At 45.3% G+C, this 13564-nt stretch overlaps 1 protein-coding gene across 1 annotated transcript; it reads left to right on the forward strand.

The window, feature by feature from the left end:
• Positions 1-7253: 7253 nt before the first annotated feature.
• LOC127922783 (complex I assembly factor ACAD9, mitochondrial-like) lies at positions 7254-13560 on the forward strand (the record flags this gene model as incomplete). Its single annotated transcript, XM_052506633.1, has 7 exons — positions 7254-7693; positions 8971-9064; positions 9188-9289; positions 9407-9513; positions 9613-9713; positions 13201-13279; positions 13411-13560. Coding segments are annotated over exons 1-7 (804 nt in total), but the record flags the coding sequence as incomplete, so codon positions are not given.
• Positions 13561-13564: the final 4 nt, after the last annotated feature.

A 13564-nucleotide genomic window follows, 5' to 3' on the forward strand; every position in this document is an offset into this window, starting at 1 on the left:
GGTTATACGCCACAGTAATGTGGGGCCCTGTTGGGTTATACGCCACAGTAATGGAGGGCCCTGTTAGGTTATACGCCACAGTAATGTGGGGCCCTGTTGGGTTATATGCCACAGTAATGTGGGGCCCTGTTGGGTTATACTCCACAGTAATGTGGGGCCCTGTTGGGTTATACGCCACAGTAATGTGGGGGCCCAGTTGGGTAATACGCCACAGTAATGTGGGGCCCTGTTGGGTTATATGCCACAGTAATGTGGGGCCCTGTTGGGTTATACGCCACAGTAATGTGGGGCCCTGTTGGGTTATACGCCACAGTAATGTGGGGCCCAGTTGGGTTATATGCCACAGTAATGTGGGGCCCTGTTGGGTTATACGCCACAGTAATGTGGGGCCCTGTTGGGTTATACGCCACAGTAATGTGGGGCCCTGTTGGGTTATACGCCACAGTAATGCGGGGCCCAGTTGGGTTATATGCCACAGTAATGTGGGGCCCAGTTGGGTTATTAGACAAAGCAACCCACTATGTTAGGCCAGCAGCATACCACCCTGCATCTGACTGCTGGCTTGCTTCTGAAGCTAAGCAGGGTGGGTCGTGGTTGCTTCCTGGATGAGAGACCAGATGCTGCTGGAAGAGGTGTTGGAGGGCCAGTAGGAGGCACCCTTTTCTCTGGTCTAAAATAAAATATCCCAATGGCCCAGGGCAGTAATTGGGGACATTTCCCTATGTAGGTTTCTGTCTTTGGGATGGGACGGGTGTCCTGACTCTCTGTGGTCACTAACGATCCGATGCCACTTATCATAAGAGTAGGGTGTTAACCCTGGTATCCTGGCTAAATTCCCAATCTGGCCCTCATATTGTCACCTATTTCACAGATCGTTGCTGTAAATACGTGTTCTCAGTCAACTTACCTGGTTAAGTAAGTACATGTTGTTATTGTGCTATGTAAGCATGTTGCTTCATTTAGAAGAGGTGTAATGGGCTGGAAGTTCAGAAGGGGAGTCTGTGGACGTGAATACATGCCCATGCTCATTAATAACTAAAAGTCTAGCTAGTTATATTACAGTTCCACAGCTAGAATGGAATAAATATGTCATGAGTCATGAGCTAAAATAGGTTCTCAATTTGAAGGATTTCTTGCGTTTGCTTTGCCACACGTTTCATTCCCAATTTGCAATAACCTGGCTACATTTAATGTACAGATGTGATTACATGTAATCAAATACACAATATTGAAATGTTAAAATGTCAATTGATAACTACATCCTTTTATGATATCTAATTCCAGGAAGAGCAAATCCTCCATTTGTTTTCTAACACGTTTCTTTGAGCGTTCTCCATAGCAAACAACGTCATTGAGTAACATGGCCATGTTTGACCCTGAGCAAGGTCCGTAGCACCATTAGGACTCAATAAATCCTTCCCTCTTTCTTCACAGGATGGAGATTTCAGAAATGTATTGAATGCCTGTGCCGAGCCATCAGAGACCTGAAAGACGGTTCATTGTTTCAAGATGAATTTTAGCCCGAGGTCGATATCCCTTGTATTTGGGATATGCTGAAACACGTCCCTCTTAAGGTAACTAAATATGTATTCATCGACATGAACATTACCATGTAGATAAACATGTATACTCAGAACATTGTTTTTATGTTGCCATGAAATTTAGAGGGAAGTAGGAGGAAGCCACGTCACCGAGGGGCCGTTCCGTCTGATAGGGGTCATTGATGCGCTAGTCGGGCCAATTGACAATTTAGCCCACCTTTTCTAAAGATCTGCGTGCCGGTAATGATTTTGATATGTGCATTACAGCTAATTGTGTCTATCGAATGTCTAATTTCCCACAAACTGAATAAACCTGTAGCTAAACAGAGGCACTGTCCATTACCATGACTGACTTGATCCTGGAACACAGATTCTCTTGGTGAATGATAGTGACATTTAACCACAGGGTGGCCAAGCTTATCTTCAATCAGCTCTGAGAATCCTTTGTTTCCACACCATAGTGGGGAATGTCAGTTGTAATAGCAAATATGTTTTTAATATTGACACCGCTCTCCTCAAAATGATCTGAGAAGGAATTTTGCATCTAGTAGTACCATGCATTGGTTTTAAACAAGGCAGCTCCTCATGTACCTGCTCTGAGAACCAGTGGGTTTTAAACAAGGCAGCTCCTCATGTACCAGCTCTGAGTCACAGTGGGTTTTAAACAAGGCAGCTCCTCATGTACCTGCTCTGAGTCACAGTGGGTTTTAAACAAGGCAGCTCCTCATGTACCTGCTCTGAGAACCAGTGGGTTTTAACAAGGCAGCTCCTCATGTACCTGCTCTGAGTCACAGTGGGTTTTTAACAAGGCAGCTCATCACTTACCTGCTCTGAGTCACAGTATCTTACAACAACTGCCAGACGTGGAATGTCATTCACATCCCCTCTCATCAAGAGACACACTAAACACAGGTGACTCAATAGGCTGAGTGAATGATCTCGTCAAGAGACACACTAAACACAGGTGACTCAATAGGCTGAGTGAATGATCTCGTCAAGAGACACACTAAACACAGGTGACTCAATAGGCTGAGTGAATGATCTCATCAAGAGACACACTAAACACAGGTGACTCAAGAAAGTAGAATTAAGTGCAAGAAATGAAGTGTCAGGTACGCATCTCCCTGCTCACAGTATATTTGCCTCTACACTCTCGTAATGCACCTGTGCTTGCGCAATATAATCCCTGTGTGCTCCCAAATCTACAGTGACCATGTTTACATGCACACCAATATTCCAGTTATGAGAAGCCTGGATAAGATGCTTGGGATATGCTGATTTTAGATGTCAACACCTTATCCTGTTTACAGTTTTTCACCAGCTCTGTTTGGCATATCATGGGTGTTGTGATGTTTCAATCTGATTGGGCAAACCAATCACTGAAAAAAAGTAGGCTATACCTGCGCAGTTCCATCCACCATAATAATTCCATCATTATTTAGAATTTTACACTGTACTGGACCGTATATACTACTGGCTTAGGCTGCTTTCACCCCTAATTTAGATACATTTCTGCTTACAATTTCCGACATTTGGTAAGCCATATATCTTGGGACATTTGGTAAGCCATATATCTTGGGACATTTGGTAGGCCATTTGTTTGTCAACTATAGTTAGATACATTGAAGAGAAGCTGTGTCTTAACTTGTGGCCTAGAAGACTAAATAAATTAGTTTTCACCAGATTGTCTTACAGTGAGTGATCTAATGAATGTGTTTAGTAATCTGAAGTTGACTTGTTTCCTTTAGGGACCGGGAGAAAAAGCATGAACTCCAACAGTGGAAAGATTGTTCCTGTGCAAAATGTCCAAATATCATCAGTTTGACTGGTTTTAAGGAAATTGAAAGTTGAGAACTAGAAACAAGTTTCTGATAAGACAGTTTGTCTTGGGTGCATATTTTATGTGGTCTGCTTGCATATGTGTCAAAGATCACACTCGCATTCACCTTTTCTCAAGAGATGCTGAAAGAAATCCTATTTCTCCACACCTCTTCCCGAGACAAAGTTAACATTTGTTGTATAATTTTGCAGGGGTTAATATAATAAGAATATGTTCTTAACTGACTTGCCTGGTTAAATAAAGGTAAAAAAATAAAAATAAAAAAATAAAATAAAATATTAGTCTACATGTGAGAGGGTATAGGCCTACAGTCAGTCTCCATATTTGGGTTAGTATTCCATGTGTTTCACCTAACCTCATGACCAAACACACGCTGCTGGAATGAGCAGCAGAGAACTGGAAGGAAAGGCGGCCAAATGAGGTGTTGGCTTTGGGGATGATCAGTGTAATATACCTGCTGGAACGTGTTATCGTGACCAGTGAACTGAGATAAGGCGGAGCTTTACCTAGCATAGACTTACAGATGACCTGGAGCCAGTGGGTCTGGCAACGAATATGTAGTGAGGGCATACAGGTCGCAGTGGTGGGTGGTATAAGGTGATTTGGTAACAAAACGGATGGCACTGTGATAGACTGCATCCAGTTTGCTGAGTAGGGTGTTCAAATAACATTTAAAATAAAATGTATTTATATAGCTGTTCGTACATCAGCGGATGTCTCAAAGTGCTGTACAGAAACCCAGCCTAAAACCCCAAACAGCAAGCAATGCAGGTGTAGATGCACGGTGGCTAGGAAAAACTCCTGAGAAAGGCCAAAAGCTAGGAAGAAACCTAGAGAGGAACCAGGCTATAAAGAGAAAATGGCCAAGATGTTCAAATGTTCATAAATTACCAGCAGGATCAAGTAATAATAATCACAGGCAGAACAGTTGAGACTGTAGCAGCAGCACAGCCAGGTGGACTGGGGACAGCAAGGAGTCATCATGCCAGGTAGTCCTGGGGTATGGTCCTAGGGCTCAGGTCAGTTGAGACTGTAGCAGCAGCACAGCCAGGTGGACTGGGGACAGCAAGGAGTCATCATGTCAGGTAGTCCTGGGGTATGGTCCTAGGGCTCAGGTCAGTTGAGACTGTAGCAGCAGCACAGCCAGGTGGACTGGGGACAGCAAGGAGTCATCATGCCAGGTAGTCCTGGGGTATGGTCCTAGGGCTCAGGTCCTCCAAGAGAGAAAGAAAGAATTAGAGAGAGCATTCATTCATACTTAAATTCACACAGGACAACGGATAAGACAGGAGAAGTACTCCAGATATAACAAACTGACCCTAGCCCCGACACATAAATTGTTGGAAGCTATTTTGTAGATGACATTGCCAAAGTCGAGGATCGGTAGGATAGTCAGTTTTACTAGGGTAAGTTTGGCGGCATGAGTGAAGGAGGCTTTGTTGCGAAATAGAAAGCCGACTCTAGACCAGGATGTCTTGCTCCCAGGCAGACTAAATAACTTTTTTGCCCGCTTTGAGGACAATACAGTGCCACTGACACGGCCTGCAACGAAAACATGCGGTCTCTCCTTCACTGCAGCCGAGGTCGTTGTTGGTAATCAAGCCTACCACTGTTGTGTCGTCCGCAAACATGATGATTGAGTTGGAGGCGTGCGTGGCCACGCAGTCATGGGTGAAAGGGAGTACAGGAGAGGGCTCAGAACTCACCCTTGTGGGGCCCCAGTGTTGAGGATAAGCGGGGTGGAGATGTTGTTGCCTACCCTCACCACCTGGGGGCGGCCCGTCAGGAAGTCCAGTACCCAGTTGCACAGGGCGGGGTCGAGACCCAGGGTCTCGAGCTTGATGACGAGCTTGGAGGGTACTATTGTGTTGAATGCCGAGCTGTAGTCGATGAACAGCATTCTCACGTAGGTATTTCTCTTGTTCAGATGGGTTAGGGCAGTGTGCAGTGTGGTTGAGATTGCATCGTCTGTGGACCTATTTGGGCGGTAAGCAAATTGGAGTGGGTCTAGGGTGTCAGGTAGGGTGGAGGTGATATGGTCCTTGACTAGTCTCTCAAAGCACTTCATAATGACGGAAGTGAGTGCTACGGGCGGTAGTCGTTTAGCTCAGTTACCTTAGCTTTCTTGGGAACAGGAACAATGGTGGCCCTCTTGAAGCATGTGGGAACAGCAGACTGGTATAGGGATTGATTGAATATGTCCGTAAACACACCGGCCAGCTGGTCTGCGCATGCTCTGAGGGCGCGGCTGGGGATGCCGTCTGGGCCTGCAGCCTTGCGAGGGTAAACACGTTTAAATGTCTTACTCACCTCGGCTGCAGTGAAGGAGAGTCCGCATGTTTTCGTTGCAAGCCGTGTCAGTGGCACTGTATTGTCCTCAAAGCGGGCAAAAAAGTTATTTAGACTGCCTGGGAGAAAGACATCCTAGTCCGTGACTGGGCTGGTTTTCTTCCTGTAGTCCGTGATTGACTGTAGACCCTGCCACATACCTCTTGTGTCTGAGCCGTTGAATTGAGATTCTACTTTGTCTCTATACTGACGCTTAGCTTGTTTGATAGCCTTGCGGAGGAATAGCTGCACTGTTTGTATTCGGTCATGTTACCAGTCACCTTGCCCTGATTAAAAGCAGTGGTTCGCGCTTTCAGTTTCACGCGAATGCTGCCATCAATCCACGGTTTCTGGTTAGGGAATGTTTTAATCGTTGCTATGGGAGCGACATCTTCAACGCACGTTCTAATGAACTCGCACACACCGAATCAGCGTATTCGTCAATGTTGTTATCTGACGCAATTACATTTACATTTACATTTAAGTCATTTAGCAGACGCTCTTATCCAGAGCGACTTACAAATTGGTGCATTCACCTTATGACATCCAGTGGAACAGTCACTTTACAATAGTGCATCTAAATCTTAAAATTATTATTATTATTATTAATTATTATTATTATTATTATTATATTTAAAAGGGGGGTGAGAAGGATTACTTATCCTATCCTAGGTATTCCTTAAAGAGGTGGGGTTTCAGGTGTCTCCGGAAGGTGGTGATTGACTCCGCTGTCCTGGCGTCGTGAGGGAGTTTGTTCCACCATTGGGGGCCAGAGCAGCGAACAGTTTTGACTGGGCTGAGCGGAACTGTACTTCCTCAGTGGTAGGGAGGCGAGCAGGCCAGAGGTGGATGAACGCAGTGCCCTTGTTTGGGTGTAGGGCCTGATCAGAGCCTGAGGTACTGAGGTGCCGTTCCCCTCACAGCTCCGTAGGCAAGCACCATGGTCTTGTAGCGGATGCGAGCTTCAACTGGAAGCCAGTGGAGAGAGCGGAGGAGCGGGGTGACGTGAGAGAACTTGGGAAGGTTGAACACCAGACGGGCTGCGGCGTTCTGGATGAGTTGTAGGGTTTAATGGCACAGGCAGGGAGCCCAGCCTCTATGTGAAGATGTGTTACACTGCATGAGGCAAATGGTGGTCACACCAGATACTGACTGGTTTTCTGATCCTCGCCCCTACCTTTTTTTAAAGGTATCTGTGAGCAACAGATGCATATCTGTATTCCTAGTCATGTGAAATTCATAGATTATGGACTGATGAATTGATTTCAATTGACTGATTTCCAATATATGAACTGTAACTCAGTAAACTCTATTAAATTGTTGCATGTTGTGTTTATATATTTGTTCATTATACATGTGCGGTATACAGAAATGTGTCCATTGTTTTTTAGCAGACCCTGAGCACTTCCATGTACATTTTGTTCCTGACGAAACAGTCCCCTCCAGTGATTTAATGAAGAATTGCAGGCAGCTGATTCATTACGAAACGCCCATTTTACGTCATCAGTATGAGACAGAATGAGGTGAAAGGTATCCCAACCTTAGTCTACTGTTAGGGCTATTCGGTATACTTGGCGCGTCCATACCCTAACTCCTAACCCTGACCTTAACTCCTAACCGTATCCTAACCGAAGCCATAACCCTTACCTAACCTTAACCCTTACCGTAACCGTTTAAAATGTCTACTTCAACGGGTGACGTCAGTGTCGGAACGTCCCATGGATCCCAGATAGCTTCGACCATATTTCAACCTGCTTGTAACCCATTTTCGGAAGCAGCAGAAGTCTGGTTGAGGTGAAAATTTGACAGGACAATGAATATCAACAGACTTATAGCTTTATCCAAATCTGTTCAATTTGGAAAGATTTTAACATCTAACGCAAGACATGCGACGAAAGAAGTCACCTTACCTCACCGGACCATTAGAACTCATGCTAGGAATCTGGCCTACGCCAAGGACCTGTTCCTTGGCAAAGTAAACAAAGTAAGCGACTAGCTAGCTAGTTTATGTATTATGCTTTTTAAATTCTAGATAAGGAATACAATGTTGATTTAGCCGTACTGTCTAAGAAATATGTGATAGCTTGCTCAGTTATTGTAAGTTAGAGCCACCCATAGCCATCTTTCCATTGTTGTCAGCTGTCACCTCTCGCCAGAGGCAAGCCATTTTTTGCCTTGAAAGACAATGAGAAAATCCTAAAAGCCAGTAGCTAGCTTGTCACAATAGCCCAGAAGGATAAATCAACCAAATATCTGATTCGTATTCAAATCAAATCAAATGTTATTTGTCACATACACATGGTTAGCAGATGTTAATGCGAGTGTAGCGAAATGCTTGTGCTTCTAGTTACGACAATGCAGTAATAACCAACAAGTAATCTAACTAACAATTCCAAAACTACTGTCTTATACACAGTGTAAGGGGATAAGGAATATGTACATAAGGATATATGAATGAGTGATGGTACAGAGCAGCATACAGTAGATGGTATCGAGTACAGTATAATACATATGAGATGAGTATGTAGACAAAGTAAACAAAGTGGCATAGTTAAAGTGGCTAGTGATACATGTATTACATAAGGATGCAGTCGATGATGTAGAGTACAGTATATACATATGCATATGAGATGAATAATGTAGGGTAAGTAACATTGTATAAGGTAGCATTGTTTAAAGTGGCTAGTGATATATTTACATCATTTCCCATTATTAAAATGGCTGGATCAGGGTCAGTGTCAATGACAGTGTGTTGGCAACAGCCACTCAATGTTAGTGGTGGCTGTTTAACAGTCTGATGGCCTTGAGATAGAAGCTGTTTTTCAGTCTCTCGGTCCCAGCTTTGATACACCTGTACTGACCTCGCCTTCTGGATGATAGCGGGGTGAACAGGCAGTGGTTCGGGTGGTTGATGTCCTTGATGATCTTTATGGCCTTCCTGTAACATCGGGTGGTGTAGGTGTCCTGGAGGGCAGGTAGTTTGCCCCCGGTGATGCGTTGTGCAGACCTCACTACCCTCTGGAGAGCCTTACAGTTGAGGCGGAGCAGTTGCCGTACCAGGCGGTGATACAGCCCGCCAGGATGCTCTCGATTGTGCATCTGTAGAAGTTTGTGAGTGCTTTTGGTGACAAGCCGAATTTCTTCAGCCTCCTGAGGTTGAATAGGCGCTGCTGCGCCTTCTTCACGACGCTGTCAGTGTGAGTGGACCAATTCAGTGTTCCCTCTGCTGTTTCCTGAAGTTCCTGTGTGTGTCTCCTCCAGGCAGAGTGCTTCCCCTATCCAGAGATTGGAAATGAAGAGCTGGAGGAGATCAACTCGTTTGTTGCTCCGGTAGAGAAATTCTTCACTGAAGAGGGTGAGACTGAGAGAAGAGACTGCTGTCCTTATACAAGACTCAGATTCAAAGTGTGGTTCTATTCTAATAGACCTTCAGACTGTGTTCCAGTGTTGTATTCTGAGACCTGTCCTTGTATTTCAGTGGACTCCAAGCGTATCGACCATGAAGCTAAGATTCCTCCAGAGACTCTGAACGGACTGAAGGAGCTGGGACTGTTCGGTATCCAGGTGCCTGAGGAGTATGGTGAGGAGTTTAATATCAGAGGAGAACAAACATTAGGCCTATCGCTGGTAAGGTCTTCATACTGTATCAGAGACCATCTTGTGGACACGCATTGAAACGCATCCTGTCTCCTCCTAGGTGGCCTGGGTCTGTCCAACACCATGTATGCCCGACTAGGAGAGATCATCTCTCTGGATGGATCCATAGCAGTTACACTGGCTGCCCACCAAGCCATCGGACTCAAGGTAAAGAGTCTTGCTCTGATAGACTCAAGGCTTTCTTTTTATCTGTGTTGGATAATGTTACTGCTGTTTGTGAACCTGTGATGTCTTGCTGTATGTTAGGGGATCCTGATAGCCGGTAGTGAGGAGCAGAAGGCTAAATATCTCCCCAAGCTGGCTTCAGGAGAACATGTAGCAGCCTTCTGTCTCACTGAGCCTGGCAGGTACGTACCATCCGTTTCACTGAGCATGGTAGGTTCAGTACAAACCTACTGCAGCACAGCCTTCTGTCCCACTGAGCATGGTAGGTTCAGTACAAACCTACTGTAGCACAGCCTTCTGTCCCACTGAGCATGGTAGGTACAGTACGAACCTACTGTAGCACAGCCTTCTGTCCCACTGAGCATGGTAGATACAGTACGAACCTACTGTAGCACAGCCTTCTGTCCCACTGAGCATGGTAGATACAGTACGAACCTACTGCAGCACAGCCTTCTGTCCCACTGAGCATGGTAGGTTCAGTACAAACCTACTGCAGCACAGCCTTCTTCCCACTGAGCATGGTAGGTTCAGTACGAACCTACTGTAGCACAGCCTTCTTTCCCACTGAGCATGGTAGATACAGTACGAACCTACTGTAGCACAGCCTTCTGTCCCACTGAGCATGGTAGGTTCAGTGCGAACCTACTGTAGCACAGCCTTCTTTCCCACTGAGCATGGTAGATACAGTACGAACCTACTGTAGCACAGCCTTCTGTCCCACTGAGCCTGGCAGGTACAGTACGAACCTACTGCAGCACAGCCTTCTGTCCCACTGAGCATGGTAGATACAGTACGAACCTACTGTAGCACAGCCTTCTGTCCCACTGAGCATGGTAGATACAGTACGAACCTACTGCAGCACAGCCTTCTGTCCCACTGAGCATGGTAGGTACAGTACGAACCTACTGCAGCACAGCCTTCTTTCCCACTGAGCATGGTAGGTACAGTACGAACCTACTGTAGCACAGCCTTCTGTCCCACTGAGCATGGTAGCTACAGTACGAACCTACTGCAGCACAGCCTTCTGTCCCACTGAGCATGGTAGATACAGTACGAACCTACTGCAGCACAGCCTTCTTTCCCACTGAGCACTGAGCATGGTAGATACAGTACGAACCTACTGTAGCACAGCATTCTGTCCCACTGAGCATGGTAGGTTCAGTACGAACCTACTGCAGCACAGCCTTCTTTCCCACTGAGCACTGAGCATGGTAGGTACAGTACGAACCTACTGTAGCACAGCATTCTGTCCCACTGAGCATGGTAGGTTCAGTACAGACCTACTGTAGCACAGCCTTCTGTCCCACTGAGCATGGTAGATACAGTACGAACCTACTGTAGCACAGCCTTCTGTCCCACTGAGCATGGTAGATACAGTACGAACCTACTGCAGCACAGCCTTCTGTCCCACTGAGCATGGTAGGTACAGTACGAACCTACTGTAGCACAGCCTTCTGTCCCACTGAGCATGGTAGGTTCAGTACGAACCTACTGTAGCACAGCCTTCTGTCCCACTGAGCATGGTAGATACAGTGACGAACCTACTGTAGCACAGCCTTCTGTCCCACTGAGCATGGTAGATACAGTACGAACCTACTGTAGCACAGCCTTCTGTCCCACTGAGCATGGTAGATACAGTACGAACCTACTGCAGCACAGCCTTCTGTCCCACTGAGCATGGTAGGTACAGTACGAACCTACTGCAGCACAGCCTTCTGTCCCACTGAGCATGGTAGGTACAGTACGAACCTACTGCAGCACAGCCTTCTGTCCCACTGAGCATGGTAGATACAGTACGAACCTACTGCAGCACAGCCTTCTGTCCCACTGAGCATGGTAGGTACAGTACGAACCTACTGTAGCACAGCCTTCTTTCCCACTGAGCATGGTAGATACAGTACGAACCTACTGCAGCACAGCCTTCTGTCCCACTGAGCATGGTAGATACAGTACGAACCTACTGCAGCACAGCCTTCTGTCCCACTGAGCATGGTAGGTACAGTACGAACCTACTGTAGCACAGCCTTCTTTCCCACTGAGCATGGTAGATACAGTACGAACCTACTGCAGCACAGCCTTCTGTCCCACTGAGCATGGTAGATACAGTACGAACCTACTGCAGCACAGCCTTCTGTCCCACTGAGCATGGTAGGTACAGTACGAACCTACTGTAGCACAGCCTTCTGTCCCACTGAGCATGGTAGATACAGTACGAACCTACTGCAGCACAGCCTTCTTTCCCACTGAGCACTGAGCATGGTAGATACAGTACAAACCTACTGCAGCACAGCCTTCTGTCCCACTGAGCATGGTAGATACAGTACGAACCTACTGCAGCACAGCCTTCTGTCCCACTGAGCATGGTAGATACAGTACGAACCTACTGCAGCACAGCCTTCTTTCCCACTGAGCATGGTAGATACAGTACGAACCTACTGTAGCACAGCCTTCTGTCCCACTGAGCATGGTAGATACAGTACGAACCTACTGTAGCACAGCCTTCTTTCCCACTGAGCATGGTAGATACAGTACGAACCTACTGCAGCACAGCCTTCTGTCCCACTGAGCATGGTAGATACAGTACGAACCTACTGTAGCACAGCCTTCTGTCCCACTGAGCATGGTAGATACAGTACGAACCTACTGTAGCACAGCCTTCTGTCCCACTGAGCATGGTAGATACAGTACGAACCTACTGTAGCACAGCCTTCTGTCCCACTGAGCATGGTAGGTACAGTACGAACCTACTGCAACACTCCAGTGTTTAATTGCTCAATTGTAATTATTTCACCACTATGGCCTATTTATTGCCTTACCTCCCTTATCTTACTACATTTGCACACACTATACATAGATTTTTCTATTGTGTTATTGACTGTACGTTTGTTTATGTGTAATTCTGTGTTTGTGTCGCACTGCTTTGCTTTATCTTGGTGAAGGTTGCAGTTGTAAATGAGAACTTGTTCTCAACTGGCCAACCTGGTTAAATAAAGGGTTAGGGTTATATATATAAATACCTGGTTAAATAAAGGGTTATATATATAAATACCTGGTTAAATAAAGGGTTATATATATAAATACCTGGTTAAATAAAGGGTTATATATATATAAATACCTGGTTAAATAAAGGGTTATATATATATAAATACCTGGTTAAATAAAGGGTTATATATATAAATACCTGGTTAAATAAAGGGTTATATATATATATAAATACCTGGTTAAATAAAATAAAGGGTTATATATATATAAATACCTGGTTAAATAAAGGGTTAGGGTTATATATATAAATACCTGGTTAAATAAAGGGTTATATATATATAAATACCTGGTTAAATAAAGGGTTATATATATAAATACCTGGTTAAATAAAGGGTTATATATATAAATACCTGGTTAAATAAAGGGTTATATATATATATATAAATACCAGGTTAAATATAAACACAACCTGCTGAAATCATTACCATCCTGAACCAACTCTGGATGACATCATTCTGCTTTTCGACCAGTCACATCATCTGGATCTGTTTGCCGTAAAGCTGTTTTTTGCCACTGAAAAGCATTCCAACTTTTGTTATACCAACAAATGACAGAAGTGGTTGTGTATTTTTGGTTTTGTCATGTTCTCTGAATCTGACTGTTTCATGTGGGTCCTGTATGTTTCAGTGGGAGTGATGCTGCGTCCATTCAGACCAAAGCCACCCTATCAGAAGACAGGAAAACATACCTGCTCAATGGGTCAAAGGTGAGACACATTATCCTCCTACCTGTGTTTTGCCTGTCAGTCATGTTTTTCGCTAACTGCTGTTGGTACTTTGTGTTTGTGATGATTCAGTCTGAAGGACAGTTGTGTGACTGTATTTCCATGCTGTCCAGATCTGGATCTCAAACGGGGGGTTTGCAGACCTGATGACGGTGTTTGCTCGTACGGAGGTGGTAGGAGAGGATGGAGTGAAGAAAGATAAGATCACTGCCTTCATCGTAGAGCGAGCCTTCGGAGGGATCACCAGTGGGAAACCAGAAGATAAAC

The sequence above is a fragment of the Oncorhynchus keta genome, unplaced genomic scaffold (genome assembly GCF_023373465.1).
Source record: "Oncorhynchus keta strain PuntledgeMale-10-30-2019 unplaced genomic scaffold, Oket_V2 Un_contig_27088_pilon_pilon, whole genome shotgun sequence".
Taxonomy (NCBI): domain Eukaryota; kingdom Metazoa; phylum Chordata; class Actinopteri; order Salmoniformes; family Salmonidae; genus Oncorhynchus; species Oncorhynchus keta.